The sequence below is a fragment of the Dama dama genome, chromosome 15, assembly GCF_033118175.1.
Source record: "Dama dama isolate Ldn47 chromosome 15, ASM3311817v1, whole genome shotgun sequence".
NCBI classification, from domain to species: Eukaryota; Metazoa; Chordata; class Mammalia; order Artiodactyla; family Cervidae; genus Dama; species Dama dama.
The window spans coordinates 59,265,535-59,292,304 of record NC_083695.1 but is presented as its reverse complement, the minus strand read 5'-3'; the positions used below and the strand labels follow the sequence as shown (position 1 = coordinate 59,292,304).

At 38.6% G+C, this 26,770-nt stretch overlaps 1 protein-coding gene across 1 annotated transcript in view; it reads right to left on the bottom strand.

Moving 5' to 3' along the window:
• Positions 1-400: 400 nt before the first annotated feature.
• RPP30 (ribonuclease P/MRP subunit p30) overlaps positions 401-26,770 on the bottom strand; it is a 30,667-nt gene continuing 4,297 nt past the window's right edge. Inside the window, exons 5-11 of the mRNA XM_061162165.1 lie at positions 23,819-23,890; positions 18,000-18,089; positions 7,504-7,620; positions 6,922-6,951; positions 6,474-6,511; positions 6,028-6,107; positions 401-1,210 (exon numbers count right to left, since the gene is read on the bottom strand). Of these exons, the coding sequence (XP_061018148.1) occupies positions 1,101-1,210; positions 6,028-6,107; positions 6,474-6,511; positions 6,922-6,951; positions 7,504-7,620; positions 18,000-18,089; positions 23,819-23,890 (537 nt within the window). The 3' untranslated portion in view covers positions 401-1,100. The remainder of the gene's footprint in view (positions 1,211-6,027; positions 6,108-6,473; positions 6,512-6,921; positions 6,952-7,503; positions 7,621-17,999; positions 18,090-23,818; positions 23,891-26,770) is intronic.

The following is a 26,770-nucleotide window of genomic DNA, read 5'->3' as shown; positions in this document are numbered from 1 at the left end:
GAAACAAACATATGCATGTATGTGTGAAGTATTCCTATACTTGTATTTTGTTAAGGGCTTTTATTATTTTTTAAATTAGGAGTAGATTTCATGTTTTATTAAATGTCTTACTAGCCATCTATTAAGATGATCCTGACTTATCTAATTTGACCTATTAATATGATAAAGTATAGTACACTGAAAAGAACTGAAACACTTACCTTTCTAGAATAAATCTCACCTGGACACACTGTTTTGCCAATATTTTATGTAAGCATCTAAATTCATAGGTAAGTTTGGTGTAAAGCTTTCTCCAATTTTCTTAGTATCCATATAGCACTAATGCAGATACTTGTAAAAAAAGGCTATTTCTATTTAACATAACGATCCCACTATTAAAAAAAATTATTTACAAAATTGGTTGAATCCAGTACTTTGAGATTTTTACTATAGTTTTATAAAAATCAGCATTAGGTTTTCAGGGGCTTCCAACTCAGAGGAATCTTATTTTAAGGACATCATGGATGTAAGAAGCAGCAAAGGAAGAGGCCAAGTGTGATTTTATGTGCACCTTCCCCTTCCTTCCACAAATTTTATAGCAATTCCTCTTAGAAAGGACTTGGACTTCATGAACATAATGAAAGAGAGGCTTAAAACAAAAGATCAACTAAAAAGTCAACCCCTTAACAAAAGTTTTAATAGTCCTCAAAATAATCACTTTTTGAGTAGTAAAACTAAAAAATAATAAGCCATGTATACCAAGTGAAGCTAAAAAGCATGCACTTCAAAATGAACAAGAAACATTTTTAAAGAGTCTCTTGTATTAAAACATCTTATTCAAGTATACCTGTCATTTATCACTTAATGCAAAGGATAAACAAACCAGTCTTTGTTTTTCTCCTAAAATGTATCTAAATTCATTAAGGGGACAGTCTTTTTTTCTTTTTTTGATGCTTTACTAGGTTTTGTTATTTTAATGGCTTGAATATAAGATTGTTTTTATAGACTAGTGACATCTGGCTCCAAGTGCAAACAGTGAATCATACAGGGGTTCCGTTTCTGTTCAGACTGGCTGATGGACTCTGAAAGGGCAGAGTGTTGACCGAGATGGAGGGTTCTTTTCAGCTCTCACACTTGGCTTTTTTGCAGGCTGGAAGAGAATCATCATCTGCTTCTGATGTCCGAGGTTTCTTCACCGTGGATATAATTCCAAAAGCAGTTTTTCTAGTTTCTATAAGTCAAACAGGGAAACCAAGGTGCTTAAAGTTAAGATATGATTTAAAGAGGTGGTGTAACAAGCATCCCCATGTTACTGTGACTTACAGCATGAGTAAATGATAAACCTGTATGAACTGCTATGAGCGCTGATGCTACTTACTGCTATCACCTTTACCTGCCCCTAGATTATACAAATATCAGTATATTATTAACAACTAGTTCATTCCAAAGGGACTACCCTCAAGGGTAAAATTACAGGGCAAGTTATCTCTAATGGTATCTCATGTAGCCAGAAACCAAGTTTCAGAGGTTGGGACAGCACATGCTTAAAGTGTGGAGAGATTGATGAGTCAGGACAGCAAGTACAACAGTCAGCCGTACTGATCCATGGTGGTGTGCGTGCTCACTTCATTTTATGGCACAGACCATTCATTATCTGTGTCCCTCACTAGATCATGAGTGTCTGTCTGAAGAATCAATAATATTGCATGGCCAACATACAGCAATGCCTGGCTATTTAACAAGTGTTTAAGAAATACTTATTGAGTGAATAAAGAATAATACACATGGATATTGATCTCTTTTATGTTGGTGACAATGGACAAAGAAGAATGGAAATTTATTAGATGTTTAGGTCAGGCTGGCAGCAGAGTTCAGCTTCAGTCTAGCTAACTTCTGATAAAAATGTACTAAGGGGCCAGGCACTGTGTCACCTACAGAGGATTCTGAGATGCCTAAACAGTGCTTCTTTCTACCCATACTGATAGCACATCAGGGGCAAATATAATAGTATAATAGGAATGGAGACCCCACAAGAAGTAACCCTGCCTGGATGAATCAGGAAGGTATCATAAAAGAAGTAACACTATCATAAAAGAAGGAAAAGAAAAAGGAAAGTTTTCCTTTGCAAAGATATGGAGAAAGAGATAAGAAGAAAATAATACTTAGGAGACAAGATAACTGGTGTAAAGGAGGAGTGTGAAAAAATCAGGGGGAATCAAGGCTGGAGGGGTAGTTTGTGAAAGGTCACAGTGCCATGAAGAGATTTAAACTTAGTCCTTAAGAAATGGGGAAGGATGAGGGAGGAAGCAAAACCCTTTGGTAACAAAAGAGATAAAATCAAAGGGACTTGATAAACGCAAATTTAATTAAGACTTATTTCATGTAATAGAAGTAAACTCATTTCTAAAAAGTTAAATATTACCTTCTCATCAAGATTAATTTACCAAGTCTACTAAATTTCTGTCAGTTATTTAAAAGCATTTTAATTTATAACAGGGACAAAACTTCTCTCAAGGTCATTACAATGCCAAAATAATCAGGGAACCTCAAAACAAACAGAAATTGCCCAAAATTTGCATTTCACCAAGAAAAATGTTACACTTACAGATGTTTATTTTATCTCTATGATTATGAGTAAAAGTCTAAAAATCAGCAGAATAAAAAATATAAAAATTAAATTGTGAAAAGCAATTAACAAAAATGTTTGTAACAAAACAAAAAGGATTAGTTTCAAAATTATTTTAGTTCCATGTCAGAAATATTCTTTTTTAATCACATGAACATTCACTTCTTAATCTAAGTCAACAAGATTATAAACCACTGAAAAACAAGATTTTTATATAGTTACTAAAGTAACTCTTTTAGACCCTGAACCTCTTTTCTCTGTCTCCACCTTAAAATTGCTATTCACTGACTGCGAGAACCCCACAGGACTCATCTAACTTTAATTCCTTATAGCAAGCCTTAAAATGTGGAAGACCAGCTACTACTGTGTGTCTCAACTCTTCTGTTTTCTAGGTATCTACTCCTGCACTATTTTCAACAATTGCTCTCATGAGATGGTTTTCACACCCTCCAAGAATTAACCATCTTCTGGTAGTGCTTCTGTGCAGTGGTGTCCTTAAATGTGGCACTCAGGATGATGCAGGTGCCAGTTTGGTCTTACCAGTACAGAGGATAACAGTGAGACTTTGAATCCTCTTGCCTCAGAATCGAGTAATTCTTTCCATGTAAACTTAGGCTCTCACTGTTTCTACTATTTACCCCATCTATTTGCCATGAAGTGATGGGACCAGATGCCATGATCTTAGTTTTTGAATGTTGAGTTTAAGCCAGCTTTTCCACTCTTTTCTTTCACTTTCATCAGGAAACAATGGAAGCAGTCAGAGACTTTATTTTCTTGGGCTCCAAAATCACTGCAGATGGTGACTGCAGCCATAAAATTAAAAAGATGCTTGCTCCTTGGAAGAAAAGCTATGACAAACCTAGACAGCATATTAAAAAGCAGAGACATTACTTTGCCGACAAAGGTCTGTATAGTCAAACCTATGGTTTTCCAATAGTCATGTACGGATGTGAGAGTTGGACCATAAAGACTGCTGAGTACTGGAGAATTGATGCTTTTGAACCGTGCTGTTGGAGAGGACTCTTGAGAGTCCCTTGGACAGCAAGGAGATCAAACCAGTCAATCCTAAAGGAAATTAGTCCTCAATACTCATTGGAAGGACTGATGCTAAAGCTGAAGCTCCAATACTCTGGCTACCTGATGCGAAGAACTGACTTTCTGCAAAGATCCTGATGCTGGGAAAGATTGAAGGCAGGAGAAGGGGACGACAGAGGATGAGATGGCTGGATGGCATCACTGACTCAATAACATGAGTTTGAGTAAACTCTGGGAGTTGGTGATGGACAGGGAAGCCTGGTGTGCTGCCGTACACAGGGTCACAAAGAGTTGGACACAACTGAGCGACTGAACTGAACAGAACCTTAGACTGAATCAGTAATCCTAGTATCCCACCACACTACTGTCTCATTGATCCCAATGTCAACTAAAACCATGGTAATTACAATTTATCCTATAGATGTGCTATTAATTCTACAGGGACAGCGAGCATGAACTAGGGCTGTCTAGGGGACAACTAGAATGAATGGGAATGCTATTAAAGTCCACGAGACTTCTTTTAGTTTAGCTTCCATAAAAGCCTAGCTTTAGATAGAACTTATGTTGAATAGCTGAGGTTCTTGAAGTCAAGAGTAGATCTTCGTATTTTTCCCTATTAAATTTTTAAAATTAGTTTCCCTTCTTTGTCTTAGTCTGTTTTAGACCACTGTTACCCAAAATCTTGATGATTCCTTACGTTCACTTAAGATAGACAAAAATAATGGCAGAACTACCAGTCTGAACTATTTCCTAATTTCAGAAAATCTTGATAAAAGTTCTAATTAATTTGGCCATTCCCAGAGCTTATATGATGGGACTAGGCTATGTATGTAATAAAAGAACCTCACACTAAAAATGTTGAAAACAAAGGCAAAATCATCTAATTCATGGTAAGTCAATACAGCAACCCGTTCTCCCAAGCAGAAATCAGATCATTAAAATCCACACATAATATACAAGCCCTCAATAACTTAACTACTCTTTTGTTAAATAACCTAGTCTTTATGTAGCAACCAATTCTGAAGCTTAACACTGGATGATATCAAGTAAACTGCTTCCTGACCATTACCACTAGTACTAAAAATTACACAGAGAATGAAGACAAAAACAGTTAAACACCCCAGTGTTCATCACAGCACTGTTAATAGCCAGGACATGGAAGCAACCTAGATGTCCATCAGCAGATGAATGGATAAGGAAGCTACGGTACATATACTATGGAATATTACTCAGTCATTAAAAAGAATTCATTTGAATCAGTTCTAATGAGATGGATGAAACTGGAGCCCATTATACACAGTGAAGTAAGCCAGAAAGATAAAGACCAATACAGTATACTAACGCATATATATGGAATTTAAAAAGATGGTAACGATAACCCTAAATGCAAAACAGAAAAAGAGACACAGATGTACAGAACAGACTTTGGGACTCTGTGGGAGAAGGAGACGGTGGGATGTTCTGAGAGAATAGCATTGAAACAAGTATACTATCAAGGGTGAAACAGATCACCAGCCCAGGTTGGATGCATGAGACAAGTGCTCAGGGCTGGTGCACTGGGAAGACACAGAGGGATGGGATGGGAAGGGAGGCGGGAGGGGGGATCGGGATGAGGAACACATGTAAATCCATGGCTGATTCATGTCAATGTATGGCAAAAACCACTACAATACTGTAAAGTAATTAGCCTCCAACTAATAAAAATAAATGGAAAATAAATAAATAAATAAAAAGCCTCTTTTTCATTCTCCAAAGTCCTGGCATATCAAACACTTCTAGTTCAATTTTTATCATCTGATGAATAAGAAATTCAGTGCCTCCAAGTAGTGGAATTAAGGTAAGGAGGTAGATATATGTAAATGAAATGTGAGTAAAAAACATGGAGTCTACGCATACTTGAACATGGAAACAAAAAATGAGAAAAGAACCACAAGATGTAATAAATGTGCAAAGTTGTGGTCTGAGTTTGCTAGTTGGATCTTTAAAAACGTGTTCGGCGCTTTTGTGCTCCTCATCAATGGCTTAACATGTACTTTTCACTTTTCACTTCTCTCAGTGATTTTCAGCGGGGAAAGCATGTCCCTCTGGAGGAGAAAGGGCAATTAGAGGCCTGTCAAAATGTAGGCAGGGATATATATATGTAGAGCTTGAAAGAATGCATTCAACACTCAAGGCAAAGTATATTCATTCTACAAACTACAGAACATAAAGCCTTAAGTGAAGAGCAAGAAAAGCATTGATGCACATGGCTAGTGGGTTCAGAAAAGATGACTTTAAACGAACTCTGAGGGGTAGGATAATAAAAGTTGATATGGCTCAACTGTCTGACAGAAATGACTGGCTCTTAACATGACGACTCAGTGATTCTGTTGGAAAAACATGCTCACCTCCATGCAGAAGCACTGCTCGGCAGTTGGTGGACACTGCAGCCTTGGCATCACTTTCAGACAGCCCAAACAGCAACCCTCTGGGGGGTCGTTAAGGATTTCAGCCCAGAGGCAGCCGAGGACACCAGACTAACAGAAACATAACCGACAATGCCAGCTGCCCTGGCACCTTAAGAGACACTTTAATTCTACAGTTCTTAGCCCAAATGGAAAAAGCATTTGAGAAAAGACTCATTTAACTCTAAACTTACACTCTTCCCCTTCTTTTCTACTTTACCCTTCATCCAGAAAACAAAAGGATAGAGCACTTTAAATCTGATGTAATTTGTTTTTGAAGCTCTTAGTTGATAAACTTATAGTTTTAAAACTCCTGTTAAAGTTTAATATATCAAATTCCAAATTTCCTAAAAGAAAATTGCAATGACTTCTTATTCAGAAAAGGATACAAGTTTGCCACATCGTATGGGCCTCTTATTTCTAAAGGCTAAAATAAAATGAACAAAAAATAGATATGAGAGAAGTTATTCATAACATTTCAATGACTTCATCTGCAGTAAATAGGATGCTTAAGTATCTAAAAATAAGGAAGTCAACTGCATAAATTTAAGTCGTTATAATTCTGATGGGTTTCTTACATTTTTTAAAATAAAAAAGATCCTTGAAAAGCATTTTACAACAATATAAAGGAAAGACTATTTATATAAACAAAATTTGAAGCCTCAAAAGAATGGGGATAAATAGGGATAAAATTGCTCTTCAGCAATTACAATGAGCAAATGAAGTTAACAATGAAAACACAACCTTTTATTACATTACTATTCTAATTTCTGCCCTAGAAACCTTTTAGTTTTAAAACTTGAAAAGTGAAAACAAAGTACTTAATGCCAGACTTACCCTTTCTGCAGCACTAGATATAATTACATTCTACAAAATAGAAAGTAATCAACATTAATCTTAGATAAATGTGGGAAAAAAACTGAAGAGTCTTACAATACAAATAACCAGCAATCAAATTTTAACATAAACACCAACTTCTTCTTAAGATAAGGTACATAATTAAAGTGATGGATGAAAGACCTCATGTCAGACTAAAAGCAGCCTAAAACAAGAAACAGAACAGGCCTTCCCAACAGATCTCAGGAAAGATGAATCAGTTTAAAAAACTAGTTGAAAAGGGCATGTAACCTTAATTCAACTCAATGAGGACAAATAATTGCTCTCCAGACTATTCTTTCACAGTAGGTAAATGGCCAATTCTTTACTGAAAGATAAAGACTTTCAACACATCTTCCCCCCTTCATGTTATTTTTCCCTAGGGTATTTTTCTTTCTCTTAAAACCTGCAGAGCCTGGTGAAATGGGAGAATTTGTTCTTGGGCCTTGAGAACTTTTTGCTCTAAGGATCAGCTGGATAACCCCAGTATATTGATAATAAACAATCAGATTTGAAAAACATCCTAATTTTATGGAACCATACCTTTCCTTTGCAGACCTGCATCAAACTGAGGGCGTTGGAAATTGTGTACCTTCTCATCGTGGAGTCTTTGATAGCAGGGCTATAGAGAAGTTCAAAGCCCACTCCTCGGTCAATTGCCTTCACAGCAAACAAAGAAAACAAAACTGTCAAGGCTAACACACACTGTCTTACTTTATTTTCACTGAACTTCCCTCTCACCTCCTTCCTCACCCTGTCCCTCCTCGCCTAACTCCTGCATGTCCAGGTAATGCTTTGAAAAAAGGCATATTTGTGCTCAGATGGCACCATCCATGGGAGAAAAAAAGATCTTTGGCTCTATTTGATCAACAGAGTTTATCTGAGCTGTGGGGAAGCTGACTTTATATAAACAGGAGTCATCAAGAGGCCGAGGAGAGCAATGTCCCAGGGATGTGGCAGAAGGGCTACTACTCCATGAACTACCAAAAGGAAATTGGAGATGTGTTCCCTACAGGCAGGGTAGACTGTTTGCAAATGTAGTAAACCAACTAATTTGATCCAGAATGAAGAGACAAAAAGTGAAGAACTCAAAAACATCCTAAGAACAGGAGTAGAAGGCATCTAGCGTAAGTGATTTAGTATGCAAATGCTGAAGGAAGAAACACAAACAGCCAAGAAGTGCTATGTATCAGGCACTGTGCTGAGAGAGTCTTATGTATTTATTCAACACCCAGAATGCCTAAAAAGCACTATGGCAGAGACAGCTAACTGTCCCGCTCTGATCTCCCCATTTTCTTTACTAACGGAGTCAGTATCTTAAGTGGGGTTCATGAATGCCCAGCAAAAACAATGAAAGCAGCCTGCATCCCTGACATTGGCCAGCTTGCAAGCTTGGCCTTCTACATGAGAAAAAGAAACTTTCTTGTTTAAGGTGTTCTTAACAGGGTGGAATCCACAGGTATTCACAGGTAACATCTTATTTAAAAATTTTAGATAGATGAAATACAGAACCATTACCTGAGCTCCTGCTTCCAAGACCATTTTAATGTAAACTGCCTTAAGCTCGTCAACTGATTGTTCAGCCTGGAAGAGGTGGCAATGGGACTAAATCCACCACTACACTATTCCGCTTCCCTGATGAGTGATTTGCATCTTCATCCATTTACAGGAGGGGATTCAAGCCAGCTGTGCATGGGAATGGTGAGCAAAAGCTTACACGGTTCTTCTCTTCTAAAAACTTCCGGTTTAGTGGAGAAGACCAACAAATAATTAACACAAAAATTAAAAACTTCCACTGTGCTAAGTAATGTCAAGGAGAAGTCTAGGTGTAGGTGAGGAAGGACTTAATCAGTTAAATAGCAGAAGAGTGAAGCACTTGCACAAGGCGGGGTGGGGGGGTGTGTATATGAAGAGGCTCTAGGGTTGGAGGGAGTGGTGGAGTATGTGGAGAAGGTCAAAGGCTGGGGAGGAGAGGAGGAGGACAGCCCTGTGCTGGGAGTGGAGGCTGGAAGAGGATGGGAAGGGCCAGCAGTGCAGGTCTTTAGAACAGAGACAGAATTAATCTCAGTAGCCACACAAAGCATCTAAGGATTTTCTCATGGAGGTGATGATTGGAGTCACGATGGCTGCAGCGGTCTCTTGAAGGAACAAAGTAAGTAAAGCAGGCAAAGCCCAGGAGGAAGATGGGTTGGGACGTGTCCAGCTGGAGGTCTATTCCTGAGTGTAACAAGGAATGCAAAAAATCTGTCTTCTGAACAGACTTCTTTTTTTTTCCATCCCTTAATCTTCCCTTTCCTTTTCTTCCTGCCTTGAGGTGCCCAGATTTTATTTTAGCTTCCTATATATCTGATCCTAGTTTAATTAGCATTTACACACTGTTTTCCACACCGCAATCTCCCCCTCTCCTTTTTTCAGACAGCTTCTTCCTGCCCCCAATTCTTTGTCTTGTGTTGATTATATCTGGGAATAATGTCTGCTACGATATTCTTTGGGGCACAGATACATCCCGTTCTCCCTGTCTAGCCTGGACATTCGCAAGCTGGTATCATGACACTTCTCTGTAACACTGAGCTGTTCTTTTACATAAAAAGCACTTAATATATTAATATTCTGAGGGAATAAATAGTAGCTTATGGAAAAGAAGTCATATGATAATGCTGTTCATTATGGATTATCCATCATAAAAGAAACCAGGATTAATTTGGCAAATTGAAATTCACAGATAAACCAAATCATGTCTTTCAACCATATTCTCAACTATCACCCTGGCTATTTCTCTAACCAAAACTACTAATTAGCCAAAGAGGCTTACTTACATGTACTTCTTTTCCTCATCCCTCTAGGTGCTGAACTAAAACACAGGTCAGTAAGATGGAGAGGAGGAGAAATAAAAGATGCAGGTGACACACAGAACTAGGTGACCAGGTCCCAAAGTATTCTTGCTACTTCCCCCACCTCCCGCCCCCTTGGGGACCAGAGCAAAATAAAAGCTTTTTTGGGCGTGGTGAGGGTTAAATGGACACAATTATCCATTTAATTATTTTTTAAGAAAAAAGTTCTGATTCTGATCTTAGTACATTAATCAAATTCACTTTTAAAATGGAAAGAAAACTCAGAAACTGAAGATAATGTGCTACTGAAGGCTGTGAACACGTCTTTCATAACACTTTATTTAAAAATTTTAGATAGATGAAATACAGGCTCATTACCTGCGCTCCTGCTTCCAAGACCATTTTAATGTAAAGTGCCTTAAGCTCATCAACTGATTATTCATAACAGCTTTTTCATAAAGAGTGCCAGTGCCTGCTTGATTAGCTTTTGTTTGCATCTCTGACCAAAGGTTCTGGAATAAGCAGATATTTCTTTACTAATGAGAAATAACAGTCATAACGATGCTACAAACTAAGAGCAGGTGTGTGACATGTGAAAAGATAGTGGTGGTAAAATTCCAAGAACTAAAGCAAAGCTTAAGAGAAAGAAGAGAGAAAGAAAATAGGGGGTTGATTACTGGGACAATATACAGATTCCCGTTTATTTCATAAAAATCAGTTCTTTACTGAAGTGCAAAGGAGGACACTCTTGATGTATCACTCTTTGAGGTAGGTAACTTGTTCATATGATTCACATATCAAGTAACACAAGAAAGCAACAAAAAGTCTTAATTGTATCTCTGCTCCTGTTTGCCCCACCCCCACCTCCCATAATCACTTTTATTAATTTCTTATGTCTTTTCCCAGAGTTTCTTCATACAAATATAAGCAAATATGAACATCTGTTTTCCTCTTTCTTACCCCAAAGATAGCCTACTACATTGTGGTTCTGACTGGAAGGGTTTTCCATGTCAGTTCCTAACTTCAGCATCGCTTTAGAGCTGCAGTACTCCATTGAAGAGGTATGGCATGCTTAACCAAGCCTCTGATAGTTTTCAGCTGTTCCAATGTATCTGTAGAACAAACGCTAAGGTGGGATTGCTGGGTATTACGGATTGAATTGTGTCTCTTATGAAGGTTATGTTGAGGTCCTAATTAACTCAGTATTTAGGATATAACCTTATTTGGAAACAGGGTCACGACAGATATAAATTAAAATGAAGTCATGCTGGAATAGGGCAGACTCCTATTCTAGTATGACTGATGTCCTTAAGATGATGACCATGTGAAGACATGAGAGACACACAATAAAGACAGAGGCAGAAATCAGAGCTATGCAGCTGCAGGCCAACGACCACCAAAGACTGCCAGCAAATCACAAAAAGCTGGGAAGAGACAAAGGATCTCCCTAACTGGTCTCAGAGGGAGCATAACCCCATAATGTCTTGATTTCAGACTTCCAGTCTCCAGAACTGTGAGTTGATGCATTTCTATTAGTTTAAGCCACCCCATTTGTGGTACTCTGTTATGATAACCCCAAGCAATTAATACACTAGGTCAGAGGGTAAAGCATGTATAATTTTGATAGTTGTTGCCAAATTAACCCTCCCTCATATGGATTGCTCCACTTTCACAATTACAATCAAAGCATGAGAATCCTTGCTTTCCCACAGCCTTAAAACCATGTGTCATCAAACTTCTGGGTTTGTGCCAATCAGATAGGTGATTTTTGATGTGAATTTCTCTTAGCATGATGAATTTAAGCCTCTTTTCATATGTTAACAGCCTATTTGTATTTCCTTTCCTGTGAAATGTCCTTTTCATATTCTTAATCCATTTTTTTGGATTGAACATCTCTCTCTCTTTTTTAAGCTTATCAACTTCTGCATGCATGTTCAGTCACTCAGTCATGTCTGACTCTTTGCGATCCCATGGACTGTAGTCCGCCAAGGCTTCACTGTTCATGAGGATTTTCCAGGTAAGAATATTGGAGTGGGTTGCCATGCCCTTCTCCAGGGGGATCTTTCCCAACCAGGGATCAAACCCAGGTCTCCTGCATTGCAGGAGGATTCTTTACCGTCTGAGCCACCAGGGAAGCCCCATCAACTTCTAGGAGCTCTTTATATATTAAAGAGACTAGTCATTTGTCTATGACATAAGTGAAACCATTTCCACAGTCTGTCATTTCTGATGGATTTTTTTTTTTGCCACACAGACATTTTTTGATACTGCCAAGTTTGCTGGCACTGCTCCAAGCACTAGATCCCTAAAGTACTTAACACATTTAGGTTCACAGTATCTGTGATGAAAAATAAAGTTTATAGAGCAGTCACACCCAACTCAAGGATATATGGAAAGATTCCTGGAACAATCTCATTGCTTCAGATACTATTTACTGGATTTCTCTCAGTGGGGACTAATTGGACCAAGAAGACAAATGGATTAGGGTTAGAGAAAATGCTGAAGGGAAAACTTCACAAAGAGAGCATAAAACATACAATCACTGAAAATAGCTCAAAAAACTTAAGTTGTTGTTGAATGGCAAAACACTGTTTAAAAAAAAAAATCAAAGGGAAGGTGAAGATAGGTGTTGCTTAAAGAAAATTCTTCTCAAAACCTGATTTTGTAAAGACTTTTTAAAGTATGAAATTACTCTGTGCTTAACAAAGAGCTCTGCCGTAATTTTAAATAGCATTTCCCAAGAGGAAAATGACAGCAGATTTAGAATCAAAGCTTGAGTACAAATCCCAAGTTAACCTTTGAGACAGATGTGTACCTGTTGTGAGATGCAAGCTACCTGAGTCTCAATTATATCACCTGCATAATAGAGAGAATTCACATCTACCCCACCTTAAAGCTGCAGGCTGAGAGCAAGTGTGAGAGAGCTTAGACCTTAAAATGCTATTAGAGGTCATTTGGTTATCCAAGAAGAGGAGCTGAATTCAACTTTCTTGAAACCCAACTATAACAAGATAAAATGATTCTATTACAAGTTACTCAGACTTCAGAGGAGGTTTGTAGGAGATTCTAGAGGGAATTAACATAACTGAAATTATGGTGCCCTAAGCATGTGGTGAAGATACCAAGAGGGATGAAAGCTGCTAAAAATTATTTATAAGGAATGCTTTGGTATGTCTTAGTTCCTGGGCCCTCCTTCATAATTGCAACCTTCTTTTACTTCTTTTTTTAAAGCTTTATTGAGGGATGATTGAAAAATATAATGTATATATTTAAAGTATATTATGTGATCATTTGATATACATATACTCTACATCAGGGGTCCCCAAACCATGGACCAGTAGCAGTACATGGCCTGTTAGGAACCTGGTCACACAGCAGGAGATGAGAGGCGGGCGAAAGTGAAAACATCTATCCCCTCCCTCAAGCCCCGAGTCCGTGGAAAAATTGTCTTCCAAGAAAACAGTCCTTGGTGCCAAAAAGGTTGGGGACCATTGCTCTACAGTGTAGAATGATTACCAAGATCAAGATAATTAACACAACCATCACCTGATGTAGTTAACATTTTTTTTCCCCCTTTGGTGAGACTGCTTAGGATCATCTCTCAACTGCTTTTAAGTTACAATACTGGACTATTAACTACGGTCACCCATGCTGTTTATTAGAGCCTCGGAATTAGTTCTTTTTCTAAGTGAAAATCTGTACCCTTTGACTTAAAATCCCAACTTTCTGAGCTGATAATTCTCACATGCCTTATGGCCAGGAGGTCAAGACTAATGAATTAAATATCGTACTGCTCCTTTTTTTTTTCACCAATCCATCCAAACTAAGATCTGTACCCAATACTGTGATCCTTATAAACCAAATCAACAACTTATCACAGTCAAAGACAAATTCATTCTAAGGGCCAAAAGAGCATGCAAGGACCAAGACTTAAGGCTAAACTGTTCCCCACATTCACTACATCTTCTGTATTTTCATGGGGAATGTATTTCCATACTTTAAGCATACAAATCCAGAATAGGTATAATTATCAGGTATAAATAATATACACACATCTATGCAACTGCTCTTTATTTACACTGTACAAGCTCGATAACTTTTATTGTATCAATATGCTTCTAGCTTTTAACTTAATTTTAGTTAATTTAACTTTTAATTCCAGTTTCTCTTAAATGAAAAAGAGGTGAATGAAATTAACAGGGACTCTTCTGCTTCCTGACCAATTCACACAGCAGCCTACTTATACACTAGACGAAGACTAAAAATAAGGCTGCACAGCCTTCCCTCCACTCCATCATCTAGTTTTTATTAAACAACATATGTAACATGTTCACACCAGCTTTTAAAAAAAGCAGACACTGTGTTAAATACTGCATATCCATCTCACTTGTCAAATTTTTACTTTTCAGAATTCTTACATTAAAAAATGTGGGAATGTGGCCAAAAATATCCATCAAAAAATAGTACCTTCCCGAACTTACAGATGGAATTGGAAGGTGGGCTGTCCTGGTGCATCTCCTCCTCATGCTGCCCCAGTGCCCCACTCCGCTCACTGTGGAGGCTGCCTGCAGAGCCCTGACAACCAGCTAAGGGTTAATGGCTTGCAGGATTTGCTTGTGTTCCCCAAGTTGTACCTTGACAACATGAAATTAGATGTATATTCGTTCAACTGAAAATTTTAGGGAGGACTCATTAAAGAGAAGGTATTGGGGTAATTAAGACAAGACCATGACATGGTTGGTGCTTCCCAGAAGCTTACAATCTGGGTTGAACAGTAGGGCACGTTCATAAGAAACCAAGAGAAAGTCATCACCAAAACTGCCACTGGGTAGCTTAGCATTGCTGTGGGATGAGAAGAATTAAGTGCCGTGAACTGCTGTCCATTCCATGGACTTGGCCTTAGCATCACATGCCACTGTCTCCTCCCAACCAAGAACACAGTATTGTATGTGGGTTTACTCAGGCAAAGTCATCTAAAAAATGGCCTTCCTTGTTCATCAGGGTGAAGAGAAAAGTAAAGAAGTTGAAAGTTCAAGAGCAACTTATGGGGGGTGCCATTTACGTGTAAACGGGAATGGCAAACTGAAGCCAGTAAAAAGCCTTGGCAAACTTCTGGAGACAAAGCCTGCTCCCTCAGGGGAGGACACCATGTGAGGCCAGCAAGACTGTCATCACCTCAGGTACTCTGTTAGTCTGAGCTTTCAGCATGGTAGCTGGGGCACATTGGAGGTTTCATCTAATGCAAGCCAATCTGGTCTGTCCCAACCCTGGGTCTGAAGAGCTGTACAGCTTCTCCTTGCCTTCATTTGACCATTTTTAAAAAGTGTTTACTCATTTATTTATAAGTACTGGCAAGAACACAGGCAAACAATGGTTTGAGCATGTTGTTAAATCTATGTTCAGTAGTATTCTCATTATTAATCAGCAAAGAGCTGTTTTATAGTTTCCCCTTTAAATATATAACTTTAAAATTTTGAATACTTTTCAAAGTATTACTCCTGAATGCTTTAGTAGCATACATTCAGGGGTAGAACATAAGCCATCTTAAACTTTTTCCACACCGGATTCAATTTTTCCATACCATACAGATCAATTTTCTCCTCTTTACCGTCTCTGCCTATTCTCAGCATCAAGCCAACTCCTTAGCAGCAGAGAGAGAAACAAAAGATTCTCCAGAGACAAATGAATAGGGGAGTTACCTATCCTGAAAAAAAATCCATAAATTTTTAATTTGCCAATTCTGACGGGGCAGGTATGTAATCTAGACTGTTAAACCTTTTTCTCCTTCAACAGCGCTTTTTGAGAATGGGAATCAGCTTCAGAAGCCTCTGTTCTAAAATAGCATCCTGACTCCTCCCAGGATCCGGCTGCCAATGCAAACAGTTGACAGCCGTGCCAACCTTATAGCTCCCAAAGTGAAGCAATCTCACTTTCATGATCGAATAAGACTTATAAAAAGGTGTGACAGATGGAAGATAACGAGTAGAAGAAAATGAGAAATTATGTAGAAAGGTAACGAGAAAGATTCTATAGCAGAGGAAGGAGTACAATGCAGGATCACCCTCCTTGGTTATTATGAAAGTCAGGCTGGATTTTTGTGTGAGCCAGCACACCTCAGTGCAGACTGTACCTGGGCACAGACCATGCCTGCCGTGCTTTCCACTGCCTGCCCTTCCTGCCCCCGCCACTGCCATCCCCTTTCCAGACTGCTGCTGCCATTCCCTCCTCCTTTCTGGGCTTCTCTGTCTCCTTAATATGCAACATGCAGACTGTAACTGTCCATTATTATTAGCTATCCTCTTAGGAAATGTCCTTCACACAGTTGAGTTTCTAAGGCCTTTCAAACACACCTTGGTAATTTACTAGTTTTTTTTTTTTCATTTATTTTTATTAGTTGGAGGCTAATTACTTCACAACATTGCAGTGGGTTTTGTCATACATTGACATGAATCAGCCATGGAGTTACATGTATTCCCCATCCCGATCCCTCCTCCCACCTCCCTCTCCACCCAATTCCTCTGGGTCTTTCCAGTGCACCAGGCCCGAGCATTTGTCTCATGCATCCCACCTGGGCTGGTGATCTGTTTCACTATAGATAATATACATGCTGTTCTCTCGAAACATCCCATGTCGCCTTCTCCCACAGAGTCCAAAAGTCTGTTCTGTACATCTGTGTCTCTTTTTCTGTTTTGCATATAGGGTATCATTACCATCTTTCTAAATTCCATATATATGTGTTAGTATGCTGTAATGTTCTTTATCTTTCTGGCTTACTTCACTCTGTATAATGGGCTCCAGTTTCATCCATCTCATTAGAACTGATTCAAATGAATTCTTTTTAACGGCCGAGTAATATTCCATGGTGTATATGTACCACAGCTTCCTTATCCATTCGTCTGCTGACGGGCATCTAGGTTGCTTCCATGTCCTGGCTATTATAAACAGTGCTGTGATGAACATTGGGGTGCACGTGTCTCTTTCAGATCTGGTTTCCTCGGTGTGTATGCCCAGAAGTGGTATTGCTGGGTCATACGGCAGTTCTATTTCCAGCTTTTTAAGAAATCTCCACACTGTTCTCCATAGTGGCTGTACTAGTTTGCATTCCCACCAACAGTGTAAGAGGGTTCCCTTTTCTCCACACCCTCTCCAGCATTTATTGCTTGTAGACTTTTGGATAGCAGCCATCCTGACTGGCATGTAATGATACCTCATTGTGGTTTTGATTTGCATTTCTCTAATAATGAGTGATGTTGAGCATCTTTTCATCTGTTTGTTAGCCATCTGTATGTCTTCTTTGGAGAAATGTTTGTTTAGTTCTTTGGCCCATCTTTTGATTGGGTCATTTATTTTTCTGGAATTGAGCTTCAGGAGTTGCTTGTATATTTTTGAGATTAATCCTTTGTCTGTTGCTTCATTTGCTATTATTTTCTCCCAATCTGAGGGCTGTCTTTTCACCTTACTTATAGTTTCCTTTGTTGTGCAAAAGCTTTTAAGTTTCATTAGGTCCCATTTGTTTAGTTTTGCTTTTATTTCCAATATTCTGGGAGGTGGGTCATAGAGGATCTTGCTGTGATTTATGTCGGAGAGTGTTTTGCCTATGTTCTCCTCTAGGAGTTTTATAGTTTCTGGTCTTATATTTAGATCTTTAATCCATTTTGAGTTTATTTTTGTGTATGGTGTTAGAAAGTGTTCTAGTTTCATTCTTTTACAAGTGGTTGACCAGTTTTCCCAGCACCACTTGTTAAAGAGGTTGTCTTTTTTCCATTGTATATTCTTGCCTCCTTTGTCGAAGATAAGGTGTCCATAGGTTTGTGGATTTATCTCTGGGCTTTCTATTCTGTTCCACTGATCTATATTTCTGTCTTTGTGCCAGTACCATACTGTCTTGATGACTGTGGCTTTGTAGTAGAGTCTGAAGTCAGGCAGGTTGATTCCTCCAGTTCCATTCTTCTTTCTCAAGATTACTTTGGCTATTCGAGGTTTTCTGTATTTCCATACAAATTGTGAAATTATTTGTTTTACTAGTTATTTTTTATATTAAACTCTTTTTCAGCCTTTAGTCAGCTTGCACAAAAAAATCCTTTAAGTTGTCTATTTATTACTAGCCTTTGATTTTTCCCCTCTAAAAACAGCAGTTTCCTCTGCCCCTTTCCCAGCATGTTAATGCACTTCTAGAGAGACACATAGAGAACAAAGTGTGACACTTACCACATTAATAGGGGGTCTTTTGAAATAAAATGGTAGCTTCTCTGTTACAGTTATGCAGACTAAATCCACATCTAAATGTGTACAAGCAACCTGTCAAGAAGAAAACACAAGTAAAACCAAAAGCAAAACTGGCACATCTTAAGAATGGGGTAGGTCAAACATGCCATAAAGAAATGTAAATAGATACGGCTCACTCAATAGACACTGTAGGGTTCTGTGTTCAAATGCATCCGTCCTTTTGCAAAGCCAACGGTTGGCCACTCACATTTGGTTTGAATGGTTTAGCTGTAATCCAGCTGAAGTAGGGTGATATGTCTATAGAAATCTCAACAGACATGGTCCAGAGACCCTCTAATCCACAGTCAGCTACACAAGGAGAGGTTGCTAAGAGAGGCTCAATTTCTGGAAGGTTACTTCAGACTGTTCCAGAAAAAGGAAACTGTTCTGATATCAAGAAAAAAAAGTTAAAAGGAATGTATGCATGGTCCACCTTCTCCAGAAATTATTTATTTTTGTGCCAGCAATTTTCCCACGTCTATGATCCGATCAGTCTACTGAGTGGTCAAAGAAACCTTACATGGTACTACCAACAGCATTTTGTTCAAACGTTAATAGAAACAAAGCATCTCCACAAATGGTCAAAGGAGAACTGCTGTAAATCAAATGATTCTGAATGCATTTTTTTTTCCAACTGTTAATTTCTCTTTCCTTCCTTCTCATTTTTGCTATTACCTGTTGACACTCTGCATTTACTTCCAAAAGAGATCTGAAACTGCTTATAAAAAAATACATGCAAGACAAAATAAATAGATAAGGAAATGAGGATAAAAGGAAGAACAGGGAAGGAAAATAAAGCTGAAGAGCAGTTACTAGCTTAAACGTGCAGGCCAGAAGCTGCACATTCAGCTCTCATTTTGCCATTATTTGATTTACAGAGATAAAAAGAACTGGCTCTTCCCTACTATGACAAAAAATAAGCCTCATTATCAATGCTGGTATAGTCAGGCTTGATGAACAAATTCAAGCTGCCACGGGGGCTGTGCTGCCAATCTAACATCAGTGGCAATGACCAAGAGAAACGGGTCGAGAGGGGGTGACAACGTCCTGTAGGTAGGCTCGACCTTCTGCAATGACAGGACTGTCACATCTTCTACTTTTTCTTCAGAGTCCCTGCTCCACTCATTGTTACTCCACCTCAGGGTTCCAGGGAGCAGGGAGTGATCAGAGGCTGCCTGGCTTTAAGACCGTCACAGGAACTTAGTAAGCCTGGGAAGTAATGCTGCTCTGGCAGACACTCGGCTCATAAAGGACCTGTCCTATCCCAACTGCTACAGCTGTCTAACTCATAAAAGTCATTGAAAATTTGCTAAGAATGGATGAGAAAACCTCTGAATAGCAGGTGAAACTAAAACAAATTCAGCTTCTGTTTGCCATTTTTACATTATCAGGTTGGCAAAGATCATAAAGTTTAGTAATATACGGGTGACACAAGAACAAACAGGGACTCACAGGGGTTTTAAATCAGTACTGTCTTGAAAAGCATTTCAGCAATAGGTATCAAGATTTTACACGCACACATCAGCAAATTTCACCTATAGGAAAGTATCCTATAGAGACCAGAAGTGTATTCTATAGCTCTATACCCTACAAATGCTTCAGGATATTAGTCAAAGAACATTTGCTGCAGTATACATCACAAAAGACAAGACACAACTAAACATTCCTCAATTTTACCTAAAAAAACAGGGTTGCTTTACACAACAGAATACGCTGACTCTTTACATGCAATGAGGTACCTCTCTAATGGATATTATGGAACCATTGCCAAGATACACTGTCAGATGAACAAAGCAAGATGTCCGGAAGGAAGGCAGGAAAGAGGGAGAGGGGAATGAAGGAGGACTGGGTAAAAATACTTCTGAAAAGAAACCTAAGAACTTCTGGCTGTGGTTGCCTCTAAAGAAATGGCACAAGGCGTTTTAGTAGGAGGATGGTGTACTTTTCAGTGTATACCTCTTTGCACTCTTTGAATTTATTATTACAAGTACAAATTATTTTTCATTTCAAAAAGCTGATTCATTTCTTAAAAGCCTGTAAAAACATTCTTCCCCAGAGTAAAGCTAAATTAGGTTACTTGCTTATGTATTGCTCTTTTTTCCCCAGGGTTAATTAAAAAAAAATCCCTTGTGTTGGTTTAAATACACACATTATAATAAATTTTCAGTTACAAAGGACAGCTTTACTTGGCACCTTAGACTTAAAATATCTCAAACCGAATTCTTTTGTTATTTAGCTATTAATCCAAATGTTCAACTGATACACTTAGGTAACTACAAAATAAGAGTTAATGGTCACATTATAACGAAATACTTTCTAAATCATTAAAAATGATTACATTATGTCCAAATACTTGTGATTAAGAATTTGATTACAGTGGCTTTGGCAGGTTGTATATGAATTCATATTAACTGTTCTTAATCCTCCTCTGGCCAAGGACTCCTATGAGGACTTAAGGAAGGTATTCCTCAAATGGTACATACACTTATCTTTGACTTTATGGAACAAAGAGAATAAGAGGGAGAAGGTTCAGTCTCCCCAAATCCTTCATGGATGTCAGGGTAGTACATCCTGGTGTTTTACACAAGGGTGAGCCAGGCTTGCCAGTGAAAAGAGATGCCCATAAATGGATCCTCCCAATCTAACCTGTGTTAAAAAAAAAACCCTCCCCTGAAGAATTTGCTTAAAATGGAGATTACCAGGCCCTACTCCCAGCAATCAATTCAGTAAGCAGGGTCTAATCACCTGCATTTTAACAAATCTTTATGGCAAATATGACACGGTGCAGCCAGACCACACCTTAAAAGGAGCCTGGAAAGATCCGCCCTTTCAGTAGTCTCAGGTGTTAGTACAATAATGCTCTGGAAAGGGTAAGGCATGGATTCTGGAAGCAGGAAGAAAAGAGAACTTCAGTTTTCACTTATTTTTAATTCCTCTCTTAAAATATTTTGTTCAGCGTGTGTATATTATTTCATAAAGCACACTGATATAATGGAGCATGCAAATAAACTTAAAAGAAAATAAACACACACATATTGGGGATGTAGGACCAATACTTTTTCAAATTGATATAGTATACACTCAAAGTAGATTGGAGGCCGCTGGACTAAACAGCCTGAATTCTCCTCACCCTGTCCAGTCCTAAATGGGAATAACAATGAGAAAGAATACGAAGAAGAATATATATATGTATAATTGATTCACTATGCTTCACAGCAGAAATTAACACAATAATCAACTATACGTCAATAAAATTAAAAAAAAATCCTAAATGTGAATAACCAAATCAGAAGCTCCTGAAACTTCTATGTAACTCCCTCTGCCACATTCCACAGCCACCCACAACCCAAGAAGCCCTAGCCAATGGACTCAGCTTACAACCTTTCATCTTTGCCTTATTCCCTGGGGTAATTATGGAGGAAGAGGGTTTATCTATGAGATATCTTTCAGATACTCTGAGTGGAAACTAGTATGTTAATTCCCATGGAATTATTTAAGGTGGTTAGATTTCACACTACTAATTGTTAACATGTGTTTAGGAATGCTTTTATGACTCATTTTAGAGACCTTAGTTTTAGAATATTCTATCTACAGAGATATTTGCCTACATTCTAAATAATCTACTTACCAAACAAACAAAATTACTTAATAGAACATAACCTGTTAAGCAACAAATTGCTTGCATTTGACCCAATTTCAAGCTTTACATTAAAAGAAAAATCTTTTTAAATGGATTTTCTATCGAAAACAAGGAGTGCCAACTTCAACTGAATCTTAAAGAATGGGTAAGATATGGAAAAATGTTCCGATTTTAAAAACTGTTTTTTCTACAGTCAATTCCAAACAAATACTCTGCCACTTATTTATAGCTTTTATCCATCTTCCAGAATATTTCTGATTCCTCCACCCACCATCATGAATTACGTGTTCATACCTCTGACCTAAAATTTGAGAATAATCTGAGGAAAATAGTAAGATAAATTCACTGAATCAAATATATAATGCAGTCTAAAACCCTAGTCCTAGTTCTATAACATGCTACCTGAGGTTTAGAGCAAATCATTTAGCCTGAGTTTCAATTTTCTCGTCTACAAAATGGGGATAATAATAAGCATCCATCTCAATTACCCCCTGGACTGTTGTTTTCTCTAATCACATAAATGGCTATGGAAATGTATGATGTATGCTCTTCAAAATCAATTCAAAACACAAGAGTGCAATAAAAAATTAGGGACACTACCAACTTTTAGTCTACATTATAACTGAGTTGTTAATATTTAATAAAAAAACTAAGTTGTTATTTAACAAATCTGGACATATCCATGTTTCTCTTAAGAGTTTCCACACTGAATCAGAATCCTATATGGAACTTAAAAAAACAAATACCCAAGCTCAACCCCAAACCTACCTAATCAGAATCTCCTATGGTGGAGATCTGAGCCTGACTGATTTTAAAAGGTTCCACAGGGGTCTCTGATGCCTAAGAACCACTCGATCCCACTTCCCTTTTTTCTGAAATGAAATTCTAGAGAATTACGATAACGGAGCATTTAGAAAAGGAGTCACCAAAAAAGTGGAATTCATTGCCTACTTGTGCTGTTTCCCTGCATTAATATAAACAATAAAAATTGTGAGTGTACCTCAAAAACTAAATTTATCACATACGAGTCTCCTTAGTCAACAGCTCCATCTACTGGAATAAACTTAGGGAAAATCTTATAATTTTAGAACAGACTACTTAAAAATCGATTATGCTGTAAAATTAAAACATCAAAGACCTTAATATCCCTTTGGTGGATACACTTTGGGTAGATGGCTATTTTCTTGAACCTAGACAAAGTCAACATTCCGAAATTTCTAAAAGCAGCTATATCTCACTTTACACAGTAAAACATATTCCTGAAAAACTATTGTTACAGTTGATTTCTTTCTTCCTGTGATCACTAACAACGCCCAGTGTGTTCTGTCTCAAGCTGAGAAAATGAGCATATACATTAAACAACTTTCCCTCCTAAAAAGTCACAGAAAAGGCCATTTGAAAAGGACAAAAGAAATTCATAAAGGTTCTCTTAAACAAAAAGGAATAGTACCAGCAGATAGTTGATTCTCAAGGATTTCTAGAAGACCATGATCATGCTAGCATATGAACCATACCTCAGAGCAAAGAAGCTAAGCAGAGAAGGATCTTTTATGCCACAGTAGAATCTTGTGCCGTTCTTCTGTAACAGGTAGCAGCAAATAGCAAAGACAGAAACTGAAGTGGTAAAAAATCCACTTGCTAATGCAGGAGACTCAGGTTTGATCCCTGATATAGGAAGATCCCACGTGCCATGGGGCAACTAAACCTGACAGCCACAACTACCGAGGCTTACTTGCCCTAGAGTTCCACAACAAGAGAAGTCACCTAAAAGAGAAGCCCATGCAATACAATAAAAAGCAGCCCTCCGCCCCACAATTAGAGAAAAGTCTGCACAGCAAAGAAGACCCAGCACAGCCATAAGTAAAAAAATAAACAAAATTATTTTTTTTTAAAAAGAGAAAGACTTGATGGACTCTCTTGATATCAGCCCATCAAATATATAGCAGAAAGAAACAAAACAAAATATGCCACCCAAATACACCCTCAGGCAGTTCCAGGACTCCACGTATAAATGAAAAATCCTCAGTGTTTCCAGATGAGATGAAACAGGTCATCTACAAAGGTACAACATCAGACTTCTTACGTAAAATAATGAGTACTATTTTCTTTTATTGTTACTTACATGAAAAAGTTTTTCTGTCTTTGGAAAAACTGCAACAATATCATACAGCCGGACTCTTGAAGAAGTTGCTCTCTAGTAAAATGAAAAGAATGTTACCGTACAGTAACAACACAACAACAAATGCATATGGGATTCTGACTAGTGTCCTGGCTGCACTTATATTTCAATCTTGTAATATTTATAATATGCCACTGACATTTTTGCTTTGCTTTGTACGTCGACAGAAAAACTTTCTCAGCACGTAAGACTCTAGCTATCAACATCCATCTCACCAATCATCTCTCCTTCCTTCCCACACTGTCATGCTTTACCTGTATATCAAACATTTCGTTTGAGACACAAAAATCAAATTAGACAGCTCCTGCTCTTATAAGCTAGTGGAGGAGCTTGCCAGAAATTTACTGGGCACCTGCTATGTGTAGGGCACTAGGGATACAAAATCATTTAAGGCATATGTCTGCTTTCAGTGGAGCTTATCATTTTTTGGTGAGACGAGAAATACACATGACTAAGTATGATGTCATTAGGTTCACAATAAGAATACTGTTAAATACAAATTAAACTGCTTTCAAGAGAACAGCATCAAAACATGTATATTATCTAGGGTGAAACAGATCACCAGCCCAGGTTGCATACATGAGACAAGTGCTCGGGCCTGGTGCACTGGGAAGACCCAGAGGGAGCGGGTAGAGAGGGAGGTGGGAGGGGGGATTGGGATGGGGAATACATGTAAATCCATGGCTAATTCAAGTCAATGTATGACAAAACCCACTGCAATATTGTAAAGTGATTAGCCTCCAACTAATAAAAATAAATGAAAAAAAAAATTTAAAAAAAAAAAAAGAAAGAAAATAACCAAGAGTCCTCTGACACAAGGAGAGAGATTTATCAGTTAAAGATGGTTTATAAAAGAAAGTTTCAAACTGATACTGCATGTGTATGCATGTGAAAAGGCTGAAAAAATACATACTCAAGTATATAATCACTGAATGAGATAATATATGCTATTTCTTCTTTCCCTTTGGCACCTTTAAATTTTTTACCTCTTATTCTGTAAAAAGAAAAAGCATGATAAAAACTAAAGGAGGAAACAGAACGGTTGAAGAGATGCAGCAGGTACTGTGCTTGAGCAGCTAAGTGAACCCACTGGGGAGATGCATGCCAAGACAGGGCAGGTTCTAGATCTCAGAAAAAGTCAGGATCCAGTACTCTTTGTCCTCTGCTTGACACTCCCACTTGGGATAGGGACTGATAGGGGCCACCAGGATGTTCATGGTAACAAGAGAAAAATCAAAGTCTGTGACCATAAAAAGTCAACTCTGTCTCCCCAGGCTTAGAGAACCAGAATGCAGCCTGAAGCTATAAAAAAACCCAAAATTTGGTTTTTCATAATTTCTTTAGCAATGTTAATTGTTAGAAAGGAGGCCAGCCCTTCCTTGATTACTCCTTTTCTATGAGAGAGGAGGCCATTCCAGCTAATGATGAAACAGCTCAGGTTCTCAGAGATCTCACTTTCTCCCTCACCGGTTCTTCACATCAGCACCAGCTATTTGCAAGTCTCCATTTGACAAACAAAATCTAGACAGCAGGTTCTCACCAGCTCCCAAGCCTTCTCTTCCTCCATGGAGTCAAGTTTCTTAAGCAAAGTTAGCAGCAGACACTGGCTGTATTTTCTCATAGCCCAATCATTTCCACGGAAATGGCTTTTCATAAGGCAACCAATGACCACCATATCATTAGGGAACTTGCCTGTCCAAGACATGTTTTAGCCCTTCTCCTACTTGACTGAGCACTCAGGCACGCCAATGTTGCTCACCCTTCTCATGTTCCTAATTGTCCACCTACTCCTCAGATGGCCTGTCTCAGTCTCCCATCCTAGCTCACTCTCTACTCCACCACTGAATATAGATGTTCCCCAGGATTCTGTCCCAGACCTTCTCCCCCAACATTATACTTTGACCGGGGAGTCTCATCCATTCTCATGAGTACAATTACTCTCTACAAGATGACCACTTCCAAATGAGTATCTTGAATTGGGGTCCCTCTTCTGAGGGCCACATCCTTCTTTTCCAACTACTCATTTGACAAGCTCCACTTGAACTCTTGTGGCTTCCCTGGTGGCTCAGTCAGTAAACAGTCTGCCTGCAATGCAGGAGACCTTGGTTTGATCCCTGGGTTGGGAAGATCCCCTGGAGAAGGAAATGGCAATCCACTCCAGTATTCTTGCCTGGAGAATTCCATGGACAGAGGAACCTGGTGGGCTACAGTCCATGGGGGTCACAAAGAGTTGGACATGATTGTGACTTTCTTTTCACTGGAACTCTTACAATAACCTACTGTGTCTGAAACATGATGATCGACACTTACTTCTCTTTGTATGTTTCATCTCAGGAAATGGTACCATCTAGTTATCTGGCTGCTCAGGCCAAAGCAGGGAGTCACCACCTTCGATCCAATCAACATCAAATCCTGTCAATCCTCCCTCCCCCACCTTTATCCCTTTATCAAATCCCTTCCTTTATCCGTTTGATCCATTCTCTATAATGCAAATCTCATAACTATACTCCCTTAATTAAAACCTTCAAAGGCTTCTTCTAATTGCTCACCCAGACCTACCTTTCTAACATCATCCTAGGTTAGGCAGCTCATCAGGCTCAATTCAACTGGCATTTCATTTCCCACCATGCACCATGTTTTTTTGGGATTCAGAACCTTGCATAATTTATCCTGTCTGTGGGAACATCCTCTCCCTATCTGGCACCAATAACATTCACTGATTTGTATGGCCACAGTCTGAACATCAGCTTCCTCAGGTTGGCCTCCTCTGTTACACACTCCCAGAACATTCCTTATTTACTATCTCCCACTTTTTTAAGAGCATCTCCCCCCCCCCCTTTATTTATTTATTTTTTCAGTGGGTTTTGTCATACATTGATATGAATCAGCCATAGA